This window comes from Scyliorhinus canicula, chromosome 17, assembly GCF_902713615.1.
Source record: "Scyliorhinus canicula chromosome 17, sScyCan1.1, whole genome shotgun sequence".
Lineage (NCBI taxonomy): Eukaryota > Metazoa > Chordata > Chondrichthyes > Carcharhiniformes > Scyliorhinidae > Scyliorhinus > Scyliorhinus canicula.
Window position 1 is genome coordinate 97,127,725 of NC_052162.1, and position 27,615 is coordinate 97,155,339.

The following is a 27,615-nucleotide window of genomic DNA, read 5'->3' on the forward strand; positions in this document are numbered from 1 at the left end:
TCTGGTACTATTCGGAGGTCTATAGACAACTCCCAACAGGGTGACCTCTCCTCTACTGTTCCTAACCTCGGCCCATACTGCCTCAGTAGACGAGTCTGGCGCTCATTCTCTGTGATATTGTTGACCAGGACGAAATAACGCACTCGTTCAGCATATTGGCTCCAGTCTTCAACACCAGCATCAATTGCATCTAACCACCCAAACAGAGGCTTGGCAAATCAAAGAAAACCATACCTGGGTCCAGAAAATCGGGGAGGTGGCTCAGCTGCGTAGGTTGCAACACCGACTGCAAACCAGTTTACTCCTCATCACCAATTTAATAAGGATGCAGAGAGTAAAAATAAGAACAAAGTTTTATTTCTAAACGATATACATACACTTGCCGGTTGACACCTATCGGGTTCCTTCTCAGTCGGTGCCTTCCTGACCGACCTTATATACACTTGCGAATTGAGATACCCCATCCCGAGCAAGGATCACAGGGAAGACAAGCATTCCCACCCCGTGGGTCCCTTGTGGGATATTATAAGGCTATAAACCAGCCAAAGTAATCAGAAAGCAAGCCATCACTCAGAGCATGATCATTGATAGTAAATTAGGCCAAATACGTGACAAACTTCCAATAGTGGATCAGGTTGGATCGTCGGGATTATTGTCTCTAAGAATGGATCCTTTTCATACCAAATGGATGTGGAGGGACACAACATTCATGAACAGATGGATCTCTTGAGGAGTAGAGAGACACTCCAGCAATCAGTATTGCCATCAAGAAATATTTTCAAATCTGTAAGCACCAAAGTACCCGAACAATCTGTTGTCAACATACCTGATCTCTTTGTGGAAAGAAATAGTGAAGAACCGTCTGTACTAGAAGAGGTACCAGTTATTGCAGTTTCTGTTGTCGATCCTGTGGAAACATCTCAGACAGAGGAATTATGCTGCTCTAAAAGGGTCAGGAATCACCCTCCAAGACTTGATTTGTAATTATCTAACTCATGAATATAGGGCAGAATTCTCCACTCCCACGCTGGGTAGGAGAATCGCGGGAGGTCCGCTCTCGCACCTTCCGCTATTCTCCAACCCCCCCCTCAAAAATGGCGTGTCTAGTTTTGCGACACGCCGCTCGGAGAATCGCGGGCCGCTATTTTTCACGGCGGCCCGCGATTCACTGACCCGGATGGGCTGAGCGGCCTGCCGTTCGTTACTGTTTCACGATGGCGGCAACCACACCTGGTCGCTATTGCCATGAACACGGCGTGAGCTGCCCGTTTGGGGCTTGTGGGGGGCCTAGAGGGGACTGAGCACCACAACCGTGCTCGGGAGGGGACAGGCCCGCGATCGATGCCTACCGATCATCGGGCCGACGTCCCAATGGGACGCACTCTTTCCCCTCCGCCGCCCCGCAAGATCAAGCCGCCACGTCTTCTCGTGCGCCATTCTCGGCGCCGGGCCTTGACGCCAGCGACAAGGCCCCGTGGCTGAGTTTCCCGGCACGGCCCTCCGAGCCCTCCGGCGGGGGGAGAATAGGGGGCCAGGAGAGGCCTCTGACGCTGTCGTGAACCTCTCCGGGTTTCACGACGGCGTCGGGCCTTTGGGAGAATTCCGACCAAAATGTTTGGCTAATATTTAGGTCTGAGTGAATTAGTTACTGCAGCTTGTGTAAAGGACTTCAAGGGGGAAGAATATGGTGATTGTCCCTTTGAGGGCAGCCCAGGAGAGTAAGAGTTACATGGCCCATGCAACTAATCAGGACTCAGAATGTGGACGCACCCCGCAATGAAGAAGTGCTTCTTAGAAAAGGAGACGTTTTTGGAGCTGGCTGCAGACAGGAGGATACTGTTTTTTTTATCAAATCAATAACAATCGTTTGTGTTTCTAATAACGTTTGTGAAAATGTATCTTTACATATTGATAGGATTACGACTCAACATTGACCTACAAGATAAACAGCATGAATTGGACAGGACAATTTTAAAGTAGTGCTAAATAAATCTTTATTTCATAGATTTTCTGATTCAAGGACAAAAGCAAATATCAAAAGAATCACTAAAAAGATAGCAAGCCAACAAGCAATGAAAATTCAAACTACAATTACACATTCTTAGATTGGTTCAACTTGTTTCCAACTATTGAACCAATTAAACTAAATTTAAGTAAATTAAACAAACTGAGGGTCAAAGTAAAATAGAAAGACCCTTAAAGGGATACTGCCCTAAGCAAAAGCAAAGAGCAATTGTAACTAAAACATCAAACATAAATGTGATTAAATGGGTCAATAAAGCACCCCCGACCCTACGGTGCCCACCACGCACGGAAAGCCTCAATGGTGCCTGTGGACACCGCATGTTCCCTCTCCAGGGACTCTCGGCTGCAAATGTAGCCAAGGTAGAGGGGCAAGCAGTCAGGTTGGATGAACCTCTCGGTCACCTGCAGCCTGGATCTATCTATGGCAAGTGTGACCAGGCCCAGGAGCAGGTTCACAAGGAAGTAATAATAATAATAATCTTTATTGTCATAAGTAGACAATGGATAGATTTAATTCTATGGCACTACATTGAATAAAAGAAAAGAATGTTGAGATTTACACTTAACTCACTGTTCTACATCTCTTCAAGAGTCGATCCCTCCAAAGGTGAGCTCACAGAATCATAGGATCGTTACAGCATAGAAGAAGGCTTTTCAGCCCATCACATCCATGCTTTTCCCTACAGGAACAATCTCTGCCTAATCTCTGTATCGCTTCAGGTGTTTATTTGATTTGCTTTTAAATATCCTAATTGAGGGCAGCATGGTGGTGCAGTGGTTAGCACTGTGGCCTCACGGCACCAAGGTCCCAGGTTCGATCCCGGGTCTGGGTCACTGTCTATGTGGAGTTTGCACATTCTGCCCGTGTTTGCGTGGGTTTCGCGCCCACAACACAAAAAGAAATGTGCAGGATAGGTGGATTGGCCACGCTAAATTGCCCCTTAATTGGAAAAAAATTAATCAGGTATTCTAAATTTATTTTTAAAAATATTACAATTGAACCTGCCTCCTTCACACTGTCAGGCAGCAAACATGTCCCAGGTCTTAGCCATTCAAAGGATAAAAAACATTTTCCTCATGTCACTGTTGGTTCTTCTTCCAATCAACTTTTATCCATGTCCTCTGGTGTTCAGCTATCCTGTCACTGGGAACATTTTCTTTCTGTTTACTCTGTACACACCTTTCATGATTTCAAATGTCTTTACCAAGTCTCCTATTGTTATTCTCTTCTCTTAGGAGAACAGCAACAGCTTTTCCAATTCATCTAATAAGTGAAGTCCCGCATTCTTGAATATAAAGGGCCAATGATCTTGGGAAATAGATTCTGTAATTGATCAGAAGATTATAAGAAATTGGAGCAGGAAAAGGCCATTTGGGCCATTGAACTGGAACTGATTCTGAATAAAAAATATAATTGGTTTTAGAACAATCGGGAATATCCTCAGATTTAAATTTTTTGATTAATTACAGAAGCGCAAAGTACTGATGTTTTTGTTGAAAACATTTTAATCAGTCTCAAATGCAACTTTCACTACTATCTGTGCATTCTCCACAAGGTCATTCAATGCATCATTCAGCAGTTTGAAGGTCACAAGAAATGATGATCCTGCTCCAAAGATGGAACCAATAAATGGAATGCTATCAAGAGCAATCTCAGCTGCTGAAATAGCAGCAACAGCAGAACCATGGAACATTCTTTTCACAAATTCTGCATTTATTTCACCCAACAGAGGGGTTTTCACTTCCGCTTTCAGATGTTCCACAGGCTTCCCTGCCATGTTGGCCAATCTTTGAAGAGAGGCATCATCCAGACCCAGATACTGACGGAAATCTGTGATTGCTGTAACCAGTATTCCAATGTCACAAGCAAAGGACAGGCCAGGAACTGGCACCGCTCCCACTGCTCCGGAAATTGTGGCCAACATCCAGATTCGATTCTTCAGCTGCTTTTTTTTATTTTCCACAATCTCCAATGTTGTGTTTGAAAGTGACATCAAGAAAAGATCCTTCTTTATATAATCAAGATTATCTGCAAGAGTTTTGTTTAATGCTGGAAAATCAAATTGATTCACTTTGTAGCTTGATATCAGGAAAACTGTGGGTGATGGGACCCCTGCCTCTTTTAAACTGCTGACAGAGTAATTCCTAATCTTGTCCAGTTCTTCATCTATGTTGAATGTTACACCCTCCATTTCTAAAGAATGTAAATCATTATCAATTTTCGATCGAACAAAGTAGAATTTCTTGCCTAGTTGTTTAATTTCTTTGGCAAGTTTTACATCATTTTCTGTGAATCGACAGCCTGAGATAATGATGAAGAAATCGTATTTGTTAAAGTCCATTTCCCTTAAGTATTCAGCCGCAGGGAATGTTGTTGTTCCAACTCCTGGCAGATCCCAGAAACAAACAGTCGGCTGGCTGGGATGTGGATATTGGGTTGGTTTCATTGTGGTTTCTGTGAGCCCAATTTTAGCTGCTCCTTTGTCACCTTTCCGAAGTCCTCTCATAGAATTGATGAAGGTAGATTTTCCCATACCTGATTCCCCTGTCACCGCAATGTTAAGCTCTGTCTCCTTCAGCTTATTTACCTTCTCCTTTATCAGAGAAGCAGCCATTCCCAGTCCACCCGATTCAAAAGTAGACATAATTTCTTTGAGCTCTTCCTGATTGAAGTATGTAGACTTTGAAGACTGAGCCATCTTATCTCTATAAAAAAAGAATGAATATTTTACACTGTGTATCATTTCTCTAATCTGGGTGTGTGTCTTTACTCGATGATCAAACTAAAATTACAATCACAATTAGTTGATGTAAAGCAGAAATTGTTGAGCCTGGAACAATTCACTCAACTTTTGAAAGATGCACTGAACTGAAAACAAAGGCACTTTGCTTCTTCACCCTTACTTTCTATGCTTGTGGTTAATGTGAGAGAAAGATGTCCTGTCATTTGATTAGCTTGTGTTGGTTTTGGAGTGAGTTATAAATAAGTGTGCCCCTGCATTGTGCATTGTTATTTCTGAAGATTAAAATCATATAGGACAGTGCACATAATATACCTTACTCAGCTGATCCGGCTATCCTCAGAAGGTTGCTGTGCTGTTGTGTTGATGGATGAGAACTGCATTAAAGAGTTGGTCCTTTAGTTAATGGTGGCAGGGAAGTTAAGGCAGTGGTGATAAAAGTACAAAAAATACTGTGGATGCTGGAAATCTGAAATAAAAAGATAACACTCAGAACGAACATGCAACATTCAAACAAGAAGCAAGCATAGGCCACTTCACCCCTCAAAAGTGCTCTGCTACTTAATATGATCATGGCCATGGTTGACCACTTTAAATTCCCACTGACCACTGGTAACCTTTAACCCTCTTATCAAGTGCAGAATTCTACACTGCCTGGATGGGTGCATGCCCCACCTGGAAGAACATGAAATTGGACAAGAAGATGTCAGGCACATGTAAGGGTCCTCCTGTGTCAACCCTGTTTGTTCCCTGCTTTCCCCTTATTTTTATTTTTGCTATAACCATTTTGACCCAAGGATGATTAATAGACCTATGACCAGTTTAATAAAAGCTAATGGGCTGAATTCTCCACCGTTGGGATTCTCCATTTTGCAGGTAGCCCAGGGGTTTCCCGATGGTGTGGGGATGCCCCACAATGGGAAACCCCATTGACCAGCCAGCGAACTGGAGAATCCCGACCAAGGTGTCTTTCCTGAAGAAATCTATTGCTGAGTACTAAATGATTGCAGGCTGTAGTCCAGATGTTCTCCATTTTGCCGGCAGCCCAGGAATTCCAGCTCACCTCGATGAGAGGTTACTGGATGACAAAGGGTATCTCTTGAAAATGTGGCTCTGGATGCCTCTCGGACACCTAAGGAAAGAAGCGGAGGAGAGATACAACCTCTTTTTAGAAGAAATTTTTTTTTCAGGTGCAATGGTGGAGTTGACAATAGGTCTATTGAAAATGCCATTCTGATGCCTGGGCTGCCCTTGGGTGGGGTGCCCTGCAATATCTTCCAGAATGAATGTCCCTCAATCGCCATGTTCTGCTCTGTTCTGCATAATGTTGCTCTCCCTGGAGGGGAATCACTGAATCAGGCGGACACTGAAAGACGTTCACTTGCCTCAGAGGAAGAATCCAATGAAGATTCAGGTGCAGAAGGGGCGGGCAAATGGTGAGGATGAAGAGTTGAAATGAGGTGTGGTATTATCATTACAAGGGTTAATATAGTTGATGAACCATCAATCGAACGGGAGAAGAGTTGCTGTACAAAAGTTAGGCTTTAATAAGCTAGACGTTAGCCCTGTGGTCGACTACAGTAAATGGACGACCGCCGGGCATTCTGACTATTTATACCTCGGTATGGAGGCGTGGTTAACTCAGTCTCTCGACCAATCGGAGAGCTGTCACATGACTGGTCTCAACCAATCGGTTGAGAGGCACATGACCGACCAGGGCCAATGGTAAGCCGGTGTTCTGCACCAATGGCAGACAGCTATGCAAATCATACCACCACAATAGTATCATGAATCGCCACTAGAGGGAGCTGCAGATACTATTATATAAATCAGTGATGCTGGAACTCAGGGGAGGAGTGTAAGCAGGAACAAAGCTAACAGACAGAGAAAGTGGGAAGTATTTATATTGTGGAGTGAGAATGAAAAGTGAGTCATAGCCACAGAAACCCAGGGAAACGGGGTGCTAATAACCACAGAAACCAAGGGAAAAGAGTGCCCAGAGAGAACAAAAGAAGTTAGAGGCCAAACAGCACAGAAACTAACATCAGAGGATGACTGTAGATGTGGGGGGAGAGGAAGGGGAAACAAAGAGGAGAAAGGTTAAGGAAAGGTGGATAACATTGGGAGGGAGGTTAAATGTATATTAAGAAAGAAAGAAATGGTAACAGACAGTTAAAATGAAATGGGATGAAAACAAATGGGTCGAGGTGGGGTAGAGCTTCAGATGATCAGCTCAGTCATCGGACTCGAAACGTTAGCTCTTTTCTCTCCCCACAGATGCTGCCAGACCTGCTGAGATTTTCCAGCATTTTCTCTTTCGTTTCAGATTTCAGCATCCGCAGTAATTTGCTTTTATCATGTGTAAGCAGGAGACAGCTAGTGAAGGTCATAAGAGCAGTTAGTGTGAGTAAGGTTAGATTATAGTTTATACCTGTAGTGAGATTAGCAGTAGGTGAGTGTAGTTAGATGCTGTTGATCAATTCTGTATTCGAAAGATCTAAGTGTTGCAACACAGTTTAGTAGTGTAAATAAAATTATAGCTTTGTTCAAGTAAAAGCTATACTGTGGTCTTTGTGGAACACTACGCCTACCATCCTAAATAAGCAACACAAAGAACACCACATGAGGAACCTTCAGGGAGGCCTTCATTCAGCATTCCTTCCGCTAGGCTGCCAAGGCCTGCCTCCCGACTGAGACCAAGGGCATTGCCTCCCTCCCAAACATTTCACACATAACCATCCTATAAGCCCAATGTTGCATTACTGCCTCTGTTCTAAAGTTTGCTGTCCCAAATGTCTTTTACCAGGCACTAATGAGGCAAAAACCCATCGAATACACAGGACACTCAGGGCGTGTGAGCAAAGTAGCCATGATATATGCAGCGGAATTAACCGTCTGCGTGATCCTCCGGTCTGCCGGCAGAGCACACACGCTCGCAGGTTTCCCGATGGTGTGGGAAAGCCATTCTGGGAAACCCCATTGGCTGTTTGCGGGATTGGAGAATCCCACTGCCTGGGGGGGGGGGGGGGGGGGGGGGGGCACAGGAAAACGCGACTGCTGGACCGGAGAATTCCACCAATTTAAGTGATATGTAAGTGAAAATAACAGAGAACTTCCAATCTGAACTGATTTAATCACATGTGATATTTCCAAAGAAATATCTGTGCAAACCCATTGCTGTGCTCTCTGCATCTTTAGCTTACATTTGTAGGTGCCATGCCTAGGTGCCCTGCCTTTCACTGACAGAAACATTGGAGGCAGATAGTTAACTGTGCTATCCTATTGACCCAGATGACTTTAGCAGTAACCCTCTGGCCAGTGGGTCCTGAGCAGGCTCTGCCTTGAGAGGGTGCACTCGGTGACTTAGCTGGGTACTCTTCAATCATCAGAGTCTGGCATGGTGATTGGCAGAGAGGTGGATGAGCTGCTGCCCTCATCAGGATGCTGTGAAAGCTGCGTAGCTTTTGTAGCCAAATTGATAGCGCACATTGAAGTAAATAATTATGATCTAGTCGCCATTACAGGAACTTGGTGGGAGGCGAACCGGGACTGGGTCCGGAAAATTGAAGAATTTAAGAACATCAGTACATAAGAACTAAAAGCAGGAGTAGGCAATTCAGCTTGTCGAGCTTGCTCTGACATTCAATACTGGCTGGTCTCACCTCCACCTTCCTGCCCACTCCCCACAATCCTTTGTCCCACGACTAATTAAAAACCTACCTATATCCTCAAATTTGTTTTGTGTTCCGACATCCACTGCACTCTGGGGTAGAGAATGCCATGGATTCACGACCCTTTGAGTGAAGCAATACTGTTTCAAATATTCCACCCTTTAGCCGAAGACTACGGCCTCTCATTCATGAATATCCAATAAGGGGAAACATCCACTCTACGTCGATCTTGTCAATCTTCTTTAGCATCTTACAGATCTCAATCAGATCGTCTCTCATTCTTTTATTTTTATTTATTTATTTTAAAATAAATTTAGAGTACACAATTTATTCTTTCCAATTAAGGGGAAAATTAGTGTGGCCAATCCACCTACCCTGCACATGCATACATGGGAAGAATGTGCAAACTCCACACGGACACTAACCTGGGACCTCAGCATCGTCAGGCATTAGTGCTAACTACTGCATCATCATGCTCGCCCTCTCTCATTCTTTTAAACTCCCGGTCTAAACTGTTCAATCTCTTTTTATAAGCCAGGTCTTTATCCCTGGAATCCATCTAGTGAACCTTCCCTGAACCACCTCTAAGGTATTTACATCCATCCTCAAGTCAGTGAACCAAAACTGTGCGCTGTACTCCTAATGTGGTGTCACCAATGTGCTATGCAGTTGCAAGATAAGGCAAATGGAATTTTGTCCTTCATTGCTAGAGAGATGGAGTTTGAAAACAGGGAGGCTATTTTTCAGCTGTATAGGTTTCTGGTGGGGCTATACCTTGAGTACTGTGTACAATTTTGTTCTATTACTTGAGAAAGGATGTACTGGCACTGGAAGGAGTGCAGATTGATTCAGGAGTTGAGAGGATTGGCTTAAGATAAGAGACTGAGTAGACGGGGACTACACTCAATGGAATTTAGAGGAATGATGGGGTTATGGTCAGTAGGTCTCATTAAAAGGACAAGAGGCTTGTAAGGTGGAACATTAAGCCTTTGTTTTGAACATATAACTATACATATGGACAAAGCAGAGGCCAACTACAAGCTAACTTCATGTTGTCTTCTGCAAGAGTCTATCCATATTCAGTCCACCATCATGTCTGCTACCATGTGACTCTCAACATTATAATGTTGCCTGTATTTTTCCAGTCCCTCTTTAACAATTGCGATGGCAATCACTGTATTTGTTTGCTTCAGACTCCAGGGATTTGGCCCATTCCTTCTGGAGGGCATGTTCATCTGGACATGTATTTTCTTTTCCATAGTCCATCATATGCATGCGCCAATATCTGCCTTGGTGACCACTCTGTTCCCGACCACCTCCGGCACCACCAGGGCCCATTCCTTGAAGGTCGTGAAGCTTCTTATTTTTATATCCGGCACCACTCCGCCAGTCTGGGCCCTCTCCCGGCGATCGTGGGAGATCTTCTCCTGCGGAGTCGCAGAGAGGGCATTGTTAACCACACATGCGGTTCACAGTGGCTGGGGCGGGGTGCGTGGTCATGAAGGAAGGCTTTGAAATGAAATAAATTTCTCAGTCATAGATAGATAGAGAAATACAGCACAGAACAGGGCCTTCGGCCCACGATGTTGCGCCGAACTTTTGTCCTAGGTTAATCATAGAATTTTGGACAATTTTTCATGGCCAATCCACCTAACCTGCACATCTTTGGACTGTGGGAGGAAACCGGAGTACCCGGAGGAAACCCACGCAGTCACGGGGAGGATGTGCAGACTCCACACAGACAGCGACCCAAGTCGAAATCGAACTTGGGACCCTGGAGCGTGAAGCAATTGTGCTATCCACAATGCCCTTAAGAAGTTAACCTACACTCCATTATTCTACCCTAATCCATGTACCTATCCAATAGTCGCTTGAAGGTCCCTAACTCTTCCGACTCAACTACTTCCACAGGCAGTGCATTCCATACCCCCACTACTCTCTGGGTAAAGAACCTACCTCTGACATCCCCTCTATATCTTCCACCATTTAACTTAAATTTATGTCCCCTTGTAATGGTGTGTTCCACCCGGGGAAAAAGTCTCTGACTGTCTACTCTATCTATTCCCCTAATCATCTTATAAACCTCTATCAAGTCACCCCTCATCCTTCTCCATTCTAATGAGAAAAGGCCTAGCACCCTCAACCTTTCCTGGTATGACCTACTCTCCATTCCAGGCAACATCCTGGTAAATCTCCTTTGCACCTTTTCCAAAGCTTCCACATCCTTCCTAAAATGAGGCAACCAGAACTGCACACAGTACTCCAAATGTGGCCTTACCAAGGTTTTGTACAGCTGCATCATCACCTCACGGCTCTTAAATTCAATCCCTCTGCTAATGAACGCTGGCACACCATAGTCCTTCTTCACAGCTCTATCCACTTGAGTGGCAACTTTCAAAGATCTATGAACATAGACCCCAAGATCTCTCTGCTCCTCCACATTGCCAAGAACCCTACCATTAACCCTATATTCCGCATTCATATTTGTCCTTCCAAAATGGACAACCTCACACTTGTCAGGGTTAAACTCCATCTGCCACTTCTCAGCCCAGCTCTGCATTCTACCTATGTCCCTTTGAAGCCGACAACAGCCCTCCTCACTATCCACAACTCCACCAACCTTTGTATCATCTGCACATTTACTGACCCACCCTTCAACTCCCTCATCCAAGTCGTTAATGAAAATCACAAACAGCAGAGGACCCAGAACTGATCCCTGCGGTACGCCACTGATAACTAGGCTCCAGGCTGAATATTTGCCATCCACCACCACTCTCTGTCTTCTATCGGTTAGCCAGTTTGTTATCCAACTGGCGAAATTTCCCACTATCCCATGCCTCCTTACTTTCTGCATAAGCCTACCATGGGGAACCTTATCAAATGCCTTACTAAAATCCATGTACACTACATCCACTGCTTTACCTTCATCCACATGCTTGGTCACCTCCTCAAAGAAGTCAATAAGACTTGTAAGGCAAGACCTACCCCTCACAAGTCCGTGCTGACTATCCCTAATCAAGCAATGCCTTTCCAGATGCTCAGAAATCCTATCCTTTGGGGGAGCTGAATGGGGTGAAGGGAGGGTATGGGGGGCACAAGAAGGTTGGAGGGGCTGCTCGCCTGGCGACGGGAAGGTCTCGGGCAGGGAGGGGGTCAACTCACTTTCTTGCGGCACTGGAGGCCAGTCCTCCTGGTCATGCTTCCCAAGATGACGGCCGCTGTCACTTCATCCCAGGAAGCCCTGGCTGCCCTGTGGCTCACCCTCCGGGACCCTCGGGGAAACAGGACAACCCTCGTGGCCTGGATTGAATCTAGGAGCCCCCTACCCCCCGAAGTCCAACATGTTTGTTTCAAACACCAGCTTTCGGACACTGCTCCTTCCTCAGGTGAACACCGGCATCTCCACATCATAGCATTTTCCAAAGTCGAGACCATACGATCCAGGAGGGTAAAGACAGCAGTCACATGGGAACATCACCACTTGCAAATTACCACAGCCACCCACCATTCTTCTCTGGCAATATATCACCGTTCCTACACTGTTGCTAGGTTTGAATCTTAGAATATCCTCCCTGATATCATTATGGGTGTACCTACACTACATGGACTGCAGTGGTTCAGGAAGGCAGCACATCACCACTTCCTCAAGAGCAATTTGAGATAGGAAATAAATGCTGGCCTCACCAATGACACCCACGTCTAATGAATTAATAAAAAACAAAATTAGGCCAATTTCCTTTTGACCACACAATGAGAATCAAGGATAAGTTGGTCACTGTCTAATACACTGATGTCCCCTTTAATCAGATTGTACCTTATTAAACAGCTCTCTCCATTTGGATCAGACTTACACGCTGTGAGATTCCGGAGATATTGCCACAGCTTCTATGTGAGAGTTCCCATGGTGAGAGTTTCACTTACATTCAATTCTGTCACACTTTATGAACTGTTAGACTTTGCCTCTTTTCACATCTTAGTTTACAGTCTGAAATAATTTTGACTTGGAAATCTGGAATAAATCCAAGACATTAAAGCTCGATGTGCACTTTATTCCATAAAGAAAATCAAATCTTACAGTACCTGTTTGTAATCTGAACCTTGTTGTCAGCTTGTCTCTTCCCGGAGAGGGGTTCACAGAGAAATTGACAATCTTCATATTTAAGCTTTAAAACCATGAACATACGTGACCATTGGTTTCCTGTCATCCGTGAACGATACATTTTCCCATCACATTGTTATAGTGAGATGCGAAAGAAGCTCCGTGTAGAATGAAGATGTGCAATAAACCCGGAAACCACTTGTAACCACAGCTCTCATTGCTGACAGCAGAAGATACACGTTCCAATAATGCTGGGTGTTTGCTGAGGTTTCCATGGGTCAATAAAAGGTCACAAAGTGTTGATTTTTTTTAAATCTGAATTTTTGTAACGCATAACTGTGGACACATCATATTAACCCTTGAATTTCTGCATAGACACTCAGCAAGTTTCGTATTTTGTGACATTTGTGCTTTAAAAGCATCAGAATCTGATGGGTAAATGAGAATGGGACAGTGAAGTGACAACACTTTACTCTCTGTAACACCATAATGACATTTCTCTCAGACAATTAATAATCATTCAGGTTCAGTCCACAAACTGTGCTTCACCCTCAGAATTGGGATAAAAGTGGAATGTGTTTTTGCTGCATTGTCAGCAAGTGGCCTCTCGGTCTGCCTTGTCTGTTCTGACTTGCTGAAGCAGAAATTATCCCTGTGCCACTCCCCAGCCTTCTCCCTATAACCGTGTACATTCTTCCTTTTCAATTAATGATCCAATTCCCGCTGAATGCCTCGATTGAACCTGCTTCCGCCAACTCTCATGCAGCGCAATCCAGATCCTAACCTCTCGCTGCAGAGAAATGGTTTTCCCCATGTCACCATTGCTTCTTTTTCCAATTCCCTTCAATTTGTGCTCTCTGCTTCTCGTTCCTTCCATCGATTGGAAGAGTTTCTTCCTGTTTCCTCTATACCTCTCATAATTTTGAATCTATCAAGTTTCCTTTCAATCTTCTGTATGCAGCTGAAATTAATGCTTTGACACCCGTCTGAAAGTGTAGTTTTCAGAACTGGATGCAAAACTGCAGTTGAGGCCAGATCCGTGTATTACACAGGTATGACATAACTCCCTTTGTTTTGGACTCAATGCTTCAATTAATAAAGAATAGGATACGGCCTGTTTTATTAACTGAACTCTCAGCGTGCCAACTCCTTCAATGACTGATGCAGAGATACACCAAGGTGTGCCTGCCTCCTTCATTTTATATCAATGGCCCGTAACTTCCTCATCAACAAAAACAGAAAATACTGGACAATCTCAGCAGGTCTGACAGCTTCTGGGGAGAGAAAAGGGAGCTAACGTTTCGAGTCTGGATGACTCTTTGCAAAGTGGGTCAACAAGGTAGCATAGTGGTTAGCACAGTTGCTTCACAGCTCCAGGGTCCCAGGTTCTATTCCCGGCTTGGGTCACTGTCTGTGCAGAGTCTGCACGTTCTCCCCCTGCCTGCGTGCGTATACTCCGGGTGCTCCGGTTTCCTCCCACAGTCCAAAGAAGTGCAGGTTAGGTGGATTGGCCATGATAAATTGCCCATAGTTTCCAAAAAGGTTAGGTGGGGGTTACTGGGTTACGAGGATAGAGGGGATAGGGCGGAGGTGTGGGGCTTAAGTAGGGTGCTCTTTCCAAGGGCCGGTGCAAACTCGATGGGCTGAATGGCCTCCTTCTGCACTGTAAATTCTATAATTCTTTGAATGCCCTTCTGGCAGGATTCGTACTTAAGTTGCTGGTGTGCCGCAAATGCGTCGCGTGATGACCCTGAAGTGCGGGCGTCAGGCATGGGCGCTAAAAGCGTGTGCCGTTTAAATTCCCAACCGTTTGATTTTTGTCAGCTTGAAATCCTGTGCTGCTAAATGGAAAATCCAACTGCAGCACTCACTTGGGCCACTTCCCCGGATATTTGGTGAGTTTTTACACCTTTTAATTGACGCAAAAATCTTTCAGTCTAACAGAGGCAGGAGACATCGGGAGACATTAAAAACATTATTATAAGGGCCGCATCTCCAAAATCAGTCCTCCAGCTGGGCTATTAGGGCACATCAAAATGTTTTGCAATGGTATGCACAATGCATACCTGGCAAACTGTACTTTGTTTATGACTTGGAGGTTTGTTCGCCTAACTTGAATTGCACATCACACATGGTTCTTGGCATCGGCACCACATCATTTGCAGGGGGCTGGCATAGGCAAAAGCTCTGTCTACTGGACCAATGTTAGACTGGCTTTTCATGGGCTGCAGTGTTAGGGCTGCCATGGAGAAGGGGCAGGGAGGAGGTTAATTTACCTCATATTGGATAAAGAGGTGCAGGACTAAGGTTGTGCGTGGGGAATCGAGTGTGGAAGGTTGCAGTCAGACACATGACTTGGGAGAGTGTGCAGTGGAGGAGCAAAGTTGAACACTAGAGATGGCCTCAAGATCGCGATGGTTTAGGTCCATGAGGGCCATTGGCACATCCGTTTTAGGGGCTAATGAGCAGACATGAAACAGAATCATGAAGGGGAAGGATTGAGAGGTCTGTGAGGGACCTATTGAAGTGTCGTTATTAATGTGATGTAAGCAACGCAGCTGCCAATCACCGAAGGGCATAAAACTCCTCAAGAATGATGGGAGGGGTTGACACTCACAGGAAGGGTCCAAGCTTGTCTGGCAGTGAGAATTCAGTGCCACCATCTTCCAACCTGCAACAATGGCCCAGTAAAAAAATTAAATGAGGCGAAGCTGGTGAGGGCTCTGAGGGCTGATTGGAGGGAAACGTCATGCACTGGTTGGGAGGGACTGATTACATCAGCACCCAACTAAACTTTGCATTCTCAACTGCGGAGAGAGACACAGTTACTAACAGCCTTTCATGCCAGTGCAGGGAATCAGGAAAGTGAAGGTCATTCCTGAGAGACTAATACCGCATAGTACTTTAATGGTATTGACCAATAAAGGGGTGGGTGCCCTGATGGCTGGGCATGTCTCCGGTGGCCGTTGGCCTTGTTTTGTTTGTATCTTTTCGGTTGGGGAACTGGCGCCGGGATGTCTACAATAGTATCAGTTACTTGAGTGTCATTCCTTTGTTCCCGGAGATGGGCCATCAATATGCTAATCGACCCATAGTTTCAATTCCATCTGGGAGCTTTTTCCCAAATATACATTCAGGCTGGGTGCCTGCTTGTTTTCTGGTATTGTCCACAGTTCCCTACATTCTTTGGGAGCATCCATTTTGTATTCTGGAAGTGGCTATCCCAGATGGCTACACTCCTTCCTTGTGATCCTCAACGCGAAGCGTGAAGGATCATATTACTGAATCGTCTTTGATCTCTGCCTAAGTCGAGTTCCCGTAAGCAAGGACAGGCTCTACTTTATTCTGTCCTATGAATTGGAACTTTACCTAAATTGTTTTATGTACACACATTATTATAAAATTCTACGGGGCGCTATGACATTCATGCATCAGAAATAAAAACACGGGACCCTCTAACTATTCTTATCTAAACTATCCTTAATCAATGAAAAACATGTACAACATTATAAACTATACAGTAGCAGCAATAGAGGTCTCTGTAGCTTGGCAGTCAAGCACAGAGTTTTACATCTTTTTATTAGAACAAACAAACAAAAAATCGATGCACTTTAATTCACTTAAAGAGAGTGGGGAGTTTGCTGAAGTCCGAAAATAGGGGGCCTGAAGGTATATACCGGAGTGCGGGAGGCTTTCCTCCGCCATTTCCCAAGTCTCAGTGTCTGAATGACACTGTAGAGTATTGCTATGATTAACAGTGCTTCTGCAACGTAGGACTGGGAATACCAGATGATGAACTTGTCACACCAGGTTGGTGTATCAGTTGCTGTCTCTGGGTGTGGTGTGTGGCAGGGATGGGAAACATTCACGGCCTGTGGGGTAGGGGTCAGGAGGGTCACGTCCACGTGCAACTGGAGGGATTCCGCGAAGATCCAAATGTGGACCATGATGTTTGTTTTCATGTTCTCTTCTTCCTTCCATGGTCTTCCTGTGGCTTCTGTGGTTCTGTATTTCTGTGGACACAAGCATAATATCTGTTATTATCTTGCTTAAGATCTCGTATGTGTAACTGTCTATCCTTTTATTACCAATTACCCATTATAATGGGTCACCATCTGTGACACACTCATTTTTTTTTAAACCAAATATTTTGAGAAAAAAAATACTGTCACAGCGCGAGCAGTCTCGCAGCCTGTGCGACCAATGCGGTGAGTGTACCATCCCAGTGTTTGAGGATATAAATTGCATATGGAGAGCAACCTGAGGGTTGCCGTAAAACAAACAAAAGAGTTTTGAACTAAAAGTTCCAAATGGGGTTAGTATGGGCCGCGGCGGGTAAGAATGGGTGGAATCCCCAGGTAGGACAGTGACCAGTGCCGTATGTGCACTACCCGAGCATAGCCGACCAGATGGGGGTCCTCAGGCAGGACGGGGACCAGTGCCGTTACTCCACTGCCTGAGTGACCGGACAAGAATGGTAAGAATTTCTGTTCGCTGTGGATGTTGCCTCTTGTGATTACCTTTAGAACACAGAACATAGAACAGTACAGCACAGAACAGGCCCTTCGGCCCTCAATGTTGTGCCGAGCCATGATCACCCTACTCAAACCCACATATCCACCCTATACCCGTAACCCAACAAACCCCCCCCCCCTTAACCTTACATTTATTAGGACACTACGGGCAATTTAGCCTGGCCAATCCACCTAACCCGCACATCTTTGGACTGTGGGAGGAAACCGGAGCACCCGGAGGAAACCCACGCACACAGGTGGAGGACGTGCAGACTCCACACAGACAGTGACCCAGCCGGGAATCGAACCTGGGACCCTGGAGCTGTGAAGCATTTATGCTAACCACCATGCTACCCTGCTGCCCCTTTGAATCAGAAGAGTAATTATGATTGGTTGTCTGCCGACAAACATGTTCTTTTAACTGTCAGTGGCCGTTAAAAGAGTGGTGGCGTGGGGCCATGAAAAACTTTAGGTGAACAAACAACGTTCAACATTCACAGTAACAAACATTTAATGTAACACTCAAATATAACAGTAATCGTGCAGGTTCCATCAGAAAGGACGCCATAAATCTTCATCGGTTCCTTTTTACCATCATCTGGACACCTCATTGCTCAATAGCGAAAAGAGTCGCAAAGGGGTTTTGTCTGGTTTGAGTCAGACTCTAAGGCACCATCTTCTCCCGGTTGCCATACTCGTGACTGGAGTAGCTGTGCCAAAGCTGCTTGGGGCGAATTGGGGTCCATCTCATCATTCCGGAGGAGTCTGAAAGAATTGTCTCGGTGCCAGTGTTTCGTGTCGAGGTTGGAGCTGCTAGGGGGCAATCCATAATCGTCAGGCAGTGGGTCTGGATCAGGGTTTTTACTATACGTGGTCTCAAAGGGATCGCTGGAATCTTGTTCGGAGTCATTGGGAGTGGAGCTTGGTGCAGAGGTGTAATCGTGTCGCGGTGCTATGGGGCTGTCGCTGTCTCTATCGCTGTCGCTGTCACTATCGCTGGCGCTGTCGCTGTCGCTGCTGGTCAGAGGAAGTGAGAGGCGGAATCGTGCCTCTGGGGGTGGAGTCAAAGTAGTGACTGAGGATGGGCTGGACTGGTTGGGGGAGGGTAGGAATAGGTCGTTCGTGGGCGGGGCGTGTTCATCTGCTGATGCAAGTGAGATGTGGTGTGAATGGTTGTTCTGTGTGCCATAAGCCTTAAACTGGTTTATGTGGAACCATGCAGACTTGCCATTGGGATAGGTGATTTTATATACGGAGGGGCTGACTTCATCAGAAATAGAGTAGCGTCCTGCAAGTTTTGGGGAGAGGAATGAACTGGGGTTGTCTATGTTGAGCATGACCTGCTGCCCTACTACAAATTCTGTGGCATGTACTGTCTTGTCAAAGCAAACTTTGTTTTGCTTCTTGCGTGTCCCAAGTCTAACAGCTACAGCGAGCTGGGCCGCTTTTGCATTCTCTATAATCTGTTGAACTGCTTTCTCATGGGTGAGGGCAGTGACTGCGGGGCTGGCCAAATCTAGTCCTAACAAATATTCTGTCCCTTTCATGGGGTGTCCGGTCTTCAGGGTGTGGGGGGTGTATCCTGTCGACGTGGATGCCGTGTTCCTTATGAACATTAGTGCAAAGGGGAGAACTGTGTCCCAGGTTCTATTGTGATGTTGGACCATTTTCCTGAGGGTTGCTTTTAAAATCATATTCATTCTTTCTACTCTGCCGCTTGATTGGGGGTGGTATGCAATGTGGAATTTTTGTTTGATTCCGAAAATTGTAAGGACGTTTTTCATCATTTGTTCTGTAAAATGTGAGCCTTGGTTGGACTCTATACTGTGTGGAAGTCCCCACCTTGGAAAGATGTGCTGTTAGGATCTTGGCTGTCACTGTGTTAGTTCTGGATGGAAAGGCATACACCAACACATACTTAAAACCATTCCTGCAGTGGGGTAGGCGTCATATATAATCAATCTGCAAGTTGGTCCAGGGGCCATTAATGGGGCGGGTGTGACTGTTGATTTTTCCTTGCATATCTGTCCGGATTGTTCTGTGCTCAGATTAGACAGTCTTCAATGTAATGCGTTACATTGGATTTCAAATCAGGCCACCAGCAGAGAGGTCTGAGGTGGGCGAGTGTTGCTTCTATGCCTTGATATCCATGGTTGTCATGAATTGGCAAATAATCTGGTTTCTGTCCTGACTGGAGACTACATAAATGCCTTCTTTTAAAACTCCACCATCATGTGTGGTTAATGCGTTTTTGTATTTATCATAGGGAGCTGGGAAGTTGCCGTTTAAAACTTCCCGGAGCTGTGCGTCTTCTATTTGGGCCTGCGCTAAATCCTGAATGTTTGTCTGTGAGACCTGAACCGTGTGTACTGGGGCGATCTCGGGGTGAGTTCCAAAAGTGACTAAAACCTGAATTTGCTAGGGCATCAGCTTTAACATTACCAGGGGAGGAAGAACGATGGTGGTTCAAAACTTTAATAATCCCATATTTCTGATCTTTTGCTGTCTTTAGGATATGCTGGAGAAATGGGGCTGAGGGTAGGGGTTTTCCGTCTGTGAAAACAAAACCTCTGGATTCCCACAGGGGTAGGAATTCTGTCAAACTATGACAGACATATACTGTTGGAATATATGTCGGCTGGGGTCGGGAACGAGTTGGGCTGCTAGTTCTGCTTCCTGTGAGCCTAAATGTCTGGGAAATTTCAAAGAAATTTCTTCTAACGCGTGTCCCTGCGCGACCTCTGCATGTATACCGCAACCGGTAATCCTTTTTCCATTCAAAACTGTGGAGGAGCCATCCAGATAAATCCTAAGGGATGCGCCTATGTCTGTGGGCTGGGGTCTCTGGGTGTAGTACTTGGTTTCGGGGAGCTGACTTTGGTACAAAGGGTCCTGAATTGTGCCTAGTGGTTATTATTTCACATTCATGTGGGGTGCCAGCATAGTAGAAAGTGTGTGTTTTTTTCCTCTTCACTGTAATGTCCTGTCCCTGTAAGAGAAGGGTCCATCAGGCTGAAGGGTCAAGAGAAGGGTCCATTCCCACGGTGCTTGCTACTTCAGGAGTTCGGACAGGGGCGCTGCCTTTGTGGCAAAACCGTCGATGCGATTCCTACAGTAGCTAACCAGTCCTAGAAATGACCGGAGGACTGTAACGTTATGGGGCAAGGGTAATTTGACGATCGAGTCGATTTGTTTCTGCTCGATCTCGCGTTTGCCATGTGTGATCACTGTTCCTAAGTAAATCACTGTTTCCTGTAGAATCTGGGCCTTTTTGGGGTTCACTTTACAGCAAATTTGTTGAAGGAGTCCTAATAGTTCGGCGAGAAGCAAAATGTGCTCTCGCTTAGTGTCCGTCTGCAGAAGCAAGTCATCTACGTATTGGACCAGGCAATCGGGTCGGGAAAATTTGGCTAAACCATTCGCCAGCTGTCGGTGGAAAATGGAGGGGGAATTGTGGAAGCCTTGTGAAAGGCATGTCCACGTATATTGCTGTCCCTCGAAGGTGAAAGCAAATTTATATTAGCACGCTTTATCCAATGGAATGGGCCAAAAGCCATTGCTAATGTCCAAAACCAGAAAAATATTTAAAAGTAGTCCCTGTTTTAGCACTGTTTCAGGACTCATGGCTATGGTGGGGGCTGCTACTGGGGTTACTTTGTTTAGTTCCCGATAATCAATGGTCAGTCGCCATGATCCATTGGGTTTCCTGATGGCCCAAATTGGTGCATTATTCATTGAGGCTACTGAACGGAGTACGCCTTGGTCAAGCAGACTCTGAATAACCTTTGCGATTTCTCTCTCTGCTTCTGGGGGAAAACCGTACTGATTTTGGGGTTTGGGGTCGGGACCTGTAATGTTCACTAAGCCAGCGATCTTGCCATAGTTCTGCTTGTGCTGGGCAAAAGCTGCTTTGTGTCGTTGCAAAACTTCCCTACCTTCTCTATCCTGACTAATGGATCGAGGGTCGAACCAGAAGTCTCTTACTGCGCTAATTCTGTGTGCGAAGTCTCCAACTGTGAGCGTGGCGGGATCTCATGCTGCCTTTGCCATTCTCCACACACATTTGTTTACTGGGTCGAATGATAGATTGTGGGAGCTCATAAAATCGATACCTAAAATGTGTTCGGCTGTCTAGGGTAGATCGACTGGACCTACGTGGTGTTCAGTTTTAATGTTCCCTATCTGAATCGCTACAGGGGCTGTGATGTGTCCCTGCTGCAAGTGCCCTGTAAAACTGCTGATAGTAATGGTGTCTATAGTGGGCCATGTGGCTCGCTGAAACATTGTGGAGGAATTGAGCGTGGTGCGGAACCCTCCTGTGTCCCAAGGAAATTCTACGGCGTGTCCCCGGACTGTGCCTTCGACTACCGGTCTACCGGATTCGTCCCAAAGGGTATCGCAGACCCAGGTTGGGGAGTCTGAACACCGTCAAACGGTGCCGTTCATATCTGTGTTATCGGAACGGGCGCTAATACTGTGGATTGGCTTAGCCCTATTCTTATTCAGGGTGCCTGTCTGCTGGTTTCGTTGCTGTTTCTGGGGCGCGTTGCACTCTTGTGCGTAGTGTCCTAATTGTCCGCAATTGTAACACTCTTGGGATTAGGATTGCATTTTTTAATTGTTACGTGTACCGAGGTTCAGTGAAAAGTATTTTTCTATGGGCAGCTCAACAGATCATTAAGTACATGGAAAGAAAAGGGAATAAAAGAAAATACATAATAGGGCAACACAAGATATACAGTGTAACTAAATAAGCACTGGCATCGGATGAAGCATACAGGTGCAGTGTTAATGAGGCCAGTCCATAAGACGGTCATTTAGGAGTCTGGTGACAGTGGGGAAGAAGCTGTTTTTGAGTCTGTTTGTGCGTGTTCCTAGACTTCTGTATCTCATGCCTGATGGAAGAAGTTGGAAGAGTGAGTAATCCGGGTGGGAGAGATCTTTGATTATGCTGCCCGCTTTACCCAGGCAGCGGGAGGTGTAGATAGAGTTAATGGATGGTGTCATAATATACACCAGTATATCATGGTGCAAACACACACTGATGAACACACACAAGGACCAATCAACATGTACAAACACCGCAGCCAATCACCAGTTAGAATACACACACTATAAAGGCAGAGTGCACCACGGTTCCTGCTCATTCTGGGTGCTGCCTTTCAGTGTAACAAGAATCCATCCAGCCCAGCACAGACTCACACCACGGGCTGAGGGAATCAACTGGTTCAGACAAGGCTCAGGTCTCTAGTTTAAGTTAGCATCATTTAGACCCACAGTCATCGTGTGCTAGTCAGTTAGAAGTTAGTTAATAAAATTGAGCTGAACCTTCATCAGTGTTGGAAGTGTCTGTTCATCTCTCAAGTCTACACTAGCCAACACTTCAGATGGGAGGCAGGTTTGTGTGATGGACTGGGCGGTGTTCACGACTCTCTGAAGTTTCTTGCGGTCCTGGGCCGAGCACTTGCCATACCAGGTTGTGATGCAGCGCGATAGGATGCTTTCTATAGTGCATCTGTAAAAGTCGGTGAGGGATTAATGTGGACATGCCGAATTTCCTTAGTTTCCTGAGGAAGTATAGGCGCTGTTGTGCTTTCTTGGTGGTAGCGTCGACGTGGGTGGACCAGGACAGATTTTTGGAGATGTGCACCCCTAGGAATTTGAAACTGCTCACCATCTCCACCACGGCCCCGTTGATGCTTACAGGGGTGTGTACAGTACTTTGCTCCTGAAGTCAATGACCAGCTCTTTAGTTTTGCTGGCATTGAGGGAGAGAATGTTGTCGCTACACCACTCCACTAGGTTCTCCATCTCCCTCCTGTATTCTGACTCGTTGTTATTCGAGTTCCGGCCCACTACGGTCGTATGGTCAGCAAATCTGTAGATGGAGTTGGAACCAAGTTTTGCCATGCAGTCGTGTGTGTACAGGGAGTAGAGTAGGGGGCTAAGTACGCATCCTTGCGAGGCCCCGATATTGAGGACTATTGTGGAGGAGGTGTCGTTGTTCATTCTTACTGATTGTGGTCTGTTGGTCAGAAAATCAAGGACCCATTTGAAGAGTGGAGAGCCAAGTCCTAGGTTTTGGAACTTTGATATGACCTTGGCTGGGATTATGGTGTTGAAGGCCGAGCTGTAGTCAATAAATAGGAGTCAGATGTTGGAGTCCTTGTTTTCGAGATGCTCTAGGGATGAGTATAGGGCCAGGGAAATGGCGTCTGATGTGGACCGGTTGCAACCGTCTGCAAATTGCAGTGGAACAAGGCATTCTGGGAGTATGGAGGTGATGCGTTTCATGATCAACCTCTCGAAGAACTTCATTACGACTGACGTCAGGGCCACCGGGTGGTAGTCATTGAGGCACGTTGCCTGGTTCTTCATTGGTACCGGTATGATGGTGGTCTTCTTGAAGCAGGTGGGGACCTCAGAGTGGAGTAGGCACAGGTTAAAGATGTCTGTGAATACCTCTGCCAGCTGGTCCACGCAGGCTCTGCGTGCCCGACCAGGGATCCCGTCTGGGCCCATCGCCTTCCAAGGTTTCACTTTCAGGAAGGCCGATCTGACTTCGGAAGCTGTGATGGTGGATATGGGTGAATTATGGGCTGCTGGGGCACTGGACAGCGGATTGTTGGTTACCTGCTCGAACCGAGCATAGAATGCATTGAGTTCATCGGGGAGGGGTGCGCTGCTGCCAGAGATACTGGTCGGCTTCACTTTGTAGCCCGTTATGTTTTTAGTCCTTGCCACAACCGCCAAGAGTCTGTCTGTGACTAACTTGGTTTGATATTCTCTCTTGGCATCTCAGATGGCTTTGCGGAGGTTGTACCTGGTTTTCTTGTATAGGTCAGGATCATCTGCCTTGAACGCCTCAGATCTGTCCTTCAGTAGAGAGTCAATCTCGCGATTGAGCCATGGTTTCCAGTTGGGGAACGTACGTACTGCTTTCTTTGGCACGCAGTCGTCCACACATTTGCTGATTGAAGTCTGTGACGGTGGTGGCATACTCATTTAAGTTGGTCGCTGAGTTCTTAAATATGGACCAGTCCACTGTCTCGAAGCAGTCACATAAGAGCCCTTCTGTCTCCTCGGACCAGCACTGCACAACCTTCTTAGCTGGATTCTCCCGCTTGAGTTTCTGCTTGTGTGCCAGGAGAAGGAGCACCATCTTACGGTCTGATTTCCCAAAGTGCGGTCGGGGGATGGAACGGTAGGCGCCCTTGATTTTTGAGTAGCAGTGGTCAAGAGTGTTGTCGCCCCTGGTGGGACAGAAGATGTGCTGGTGGAATTTTGGCAGTACACTCTTGAGGTTGGCCTTGTTGAAGTCTCCGGCCACGATGAACAAGGCCTCCGGGTGTTCTGTTTCGTAGTTGCTTATAACTGTACAGTTCATCCAGCGGCTTCCTCACCTGCCTGGGGTGGGATGTCGACCGTTGTGAAAATGGCTGAAGTGAACTCACGTGGAAGATAATATGGGCGGCACTTCACGGTCAGGTATTCCAGGTCTGGGGAGTAGTAGGTCGCCAGGATCACCACATCCAAGCACCAGTAGGAGTTGATGAGGAGGCACACCACCCCACTCCTCGCTTTGCCTGATGATGCCGTGCGGTCCGCCCGGTGAATTGAGTAGGATTTAGTTTGCTGTGGGCTGGTTCTTCCTTCATTTATCCATGTGGGGTTCTGGTGCGTCCGAACTGGATGCATGTTAGCATCTGCCTGCTCTTCATCTGCTTTACCGTAAGCTGATTTACCCTTAATATACTGTTCCCAGGCTCGGAATAATCTTTTTAGTACCCATTTCGCATTGTGGGCCTCGTCTGAGAGGTCGTAATTTGCGCAATAACTCTATCCTGCTTCAGTCGCGTGGGAGACTCGGATTCGAGTCCATTTGGCCATATTGTCTGGGGTCAAATGGGCGCGGGCTAACTCTCGAAATATCACTGCAAAATGAATCCACAAGCATCCAGCAAACGCTGTGGGGTGCTCTGTCTTCTTCTGCCTACATTTGTTTAGGCCTTCTACGGGGTCTCCTTTATTGTAGACGATCGCATCTAGGATCGCTGCATGCATTTCTTGGAGGGTGCCTCCTCCTACATTTTGTGGTTCGGGAAGGGCTGCCACGACTCAGGGGTCGAGGCTCAAAACTGTGAGCTTCACTTGCTCCTTTTCATCCAGGCCGTACATGGTCGCCTGTTGTTTGACTCTAGCAAAATAATGGTGTAGGTTTGATGTGGGTAGGAACGGTGTAATCTTATCACATGCGTCCCATAATTGAGTGACGGTTAATGGGGTTGTGTACAGAAAATCTGGGTCTCCATTTGTTGTGGCCCTGCGCTGTGTGGTGACAGGGTTCATAGGGTTGTGTTCTGTCTGTGCAGTCGGGGGTGGGGGCGCTTCCCATTTACATAAGAACATAAGAACTAGGAGCAGGAGTAGGCCATATGGCTCCTCAGGCCTGTTCCGCCATTCAATGAGATCATGGCAGATCTTTTATGGACTCAGCTCCGCTTTCCGGCCCGAACACCATAACCCTTAATCCCTTTATTCTTCATACAACTATCTGCCTTTATCTTAGAAACATTTAATGAAGGAGCCTCAATTGCTTCACTGGGCAAGGAATTCCAGAGATTCACAACTCTTTGGGTGAAGAAGTTGCTCCTAAACTCAGTCCCAAATCTACTTCCCCTTATTTTGAGGCTGTGCCCCCTAGTTCTGCTTTCACCCGCCAGTGGAAACAACCTGCCCGCAGCTATTCTATCTATTCCCTTCATCATTTTATATGTTTAAATATGCGTTTTCTGTGGTTTGTCCTGGCCATGTACATATCTATGGGCAGTCTCATTTAACTCCTGCCAATCGGGGCCATTTTCCTGGTCTAATTGGGATCCAAGCGTGTTCTGCAATCCATTTGGACATAAAGCAGAGATTGCAGGTCTGCAATTTGCTTTCGGCATTCAGCATGGTCTATCAAGCTCTGCCTTTGTTCCGTCGTGGAACTGTGGAGTGCTCGTCGGGCTGCTTTTAGATCATTACGTTGTTTCTGTAACTGCCCAACTTGGTGTTCTGTTTCCTCTCTTACCAACAACTCTTACGTTGCGTGTCTTGTCATATTGCGACTGAAAGCTGCTTAAATGGGCGAGACAAGATTGGTCTGCCCGTTTGACACCCTCCATCTCCTTGTCCTTCGCCGCTAATGCTCTGTCAGTTCCCTGTTTTCATTCTCATACTCACTCACGTCTCCTTCACTATTCTTATCTCTCTCTTCAATCTCTCTGCGAGCATCCTCACGACCTCCTCTGTGCCTTGCAATTGTGCCAAGCAGGACACGATTGCCATCGACTTATGAGCTTTCCCTCAGCTCTTCTTATGGATCTCGGTCAGGTTCTCCCACCAAGTATACCTTATACTTCTGGGACCTGTTTCGTTTGCACAAAATTCATTCCAAAGGGTCCATCTTTTCCCTTTGGGATATTTTCTAATCTCCCCTTCCCATACGGGATACTGTCCTGCTTTACTGGTCACTGCAAACTCAAATTCCTAGGGGTTCATAAGGTGTTCCATTGCCTTCATTGCCATTTCTATCGCTATCTCTGGGATTTCTACTGAATATGGAACGGGGGGAATAAAGTGGTGATGTAAACACAGGTACGGCTTACGCTATTTTCCGTTCTACAAAACTCCTGACAGTTTGAAGCAACAAAATCACAAGGTTTAACTTGTATCCCTGTTAGTACGCATGCAAGTAACACACTTCTGAATCTTGGTGGTTTGATCAGTCTTGGTCTTACACTTGTGGTTTTTCTCTTTTCCAATTGGATTCTAATTCAAAATGGGGTTCCCTCGGAGTGACAAATCCACTTCTAGGTCGAGTCCCACCAGACTCGCCAGTAATGTTACTCTGTTTATCTGGTTATAAATATGGCCGTCAATATGGTCGCCTTCCTCAATCCTAATTATGTTTACTTTAGAGTCGCCCGGTATCTTTCGATACCACCACAAGGTTCAAACCCGAATACTGATCAAAGAGCCAATACACCAGTTAGTTAGTTCAAAGTCAATACTATTTATTTACACACACAGTAAGATCTACTCATGCACAACAGCACTACAAACTAAGCTATCTCTAATGCTAACGCCTATACTTAAGTTCGGGTGCCCACTTAGTCAGAGAAACAATGGCCGTGGTTCGGATCTTAGGCTGTTGACATGCTTTGACATTGTGGAGACATTTCCACGGCTTCTATGTGAGAGTTCCCATGGTTAGAGTTTCACCAACACTCAATTCTGTCATAGTTTATGAACTGTTAGACTTTGCCTCTTTTCACATCTTAGTTTACAGTCTGAAATAATTTTGACTTAGAAATCTGGAATAAATCCAAGACATTAAAGCTCGATGTGCACTTTATTCCACAATGAAAATCAAATCTTACAGTACCTGTTTGAAAGTGACCAGCAGTTGTAATCTGAACCTTGTTGTCAGCTTGTCTCTTCCCGGAGAGGGGATCACAGAGAAATTTACAATCTTCATATTTAAGCACTAACACCATGAATATACGTGACCATTGGTTTCC

At 45.9% G+C, this 27,615-nt stretch overlaps 1 protein-coding gene across 2 annotated transcripts; it reads right to left on the bottom strand.

Moving 5' to 3' along the window:
• Positions 1 to 3,530: 3,530 nt before the first annotated feature.
• LOC119951650 (interferon-inducible GTPase 5-like) lies at positions 3,531 to 27,615 on the bottom strand. Of its 2 annotated transcripts, none has more exons than XM_038774830.1 (2): positions 27,480 to 27,615; positions 3,531 to 4,731 (listed from the first exon to the last, which is right to left on the bottom strand). In XM_038774830.1, the coding sequence occupies exon 2, from the start codon at positions 4,722 to 4,724 to the stop codon at positions 3,531 to 3,533; it is 1,194 nt and encodes a 397-aa protein (XP_038630758.1). In that variant the 5' UTR covers positions 4,725 to 4,731; positions 27,480 to 27,615. The 2 variants fall into 2 exon arrangements, with proteins under 2 accessions (XP_038630758.1, XP_038630759.1); XM_038774831.1 differs by lacking the exon at positions 27,480 to 27,615 and adding an exon at positions 5,082 to 5,281.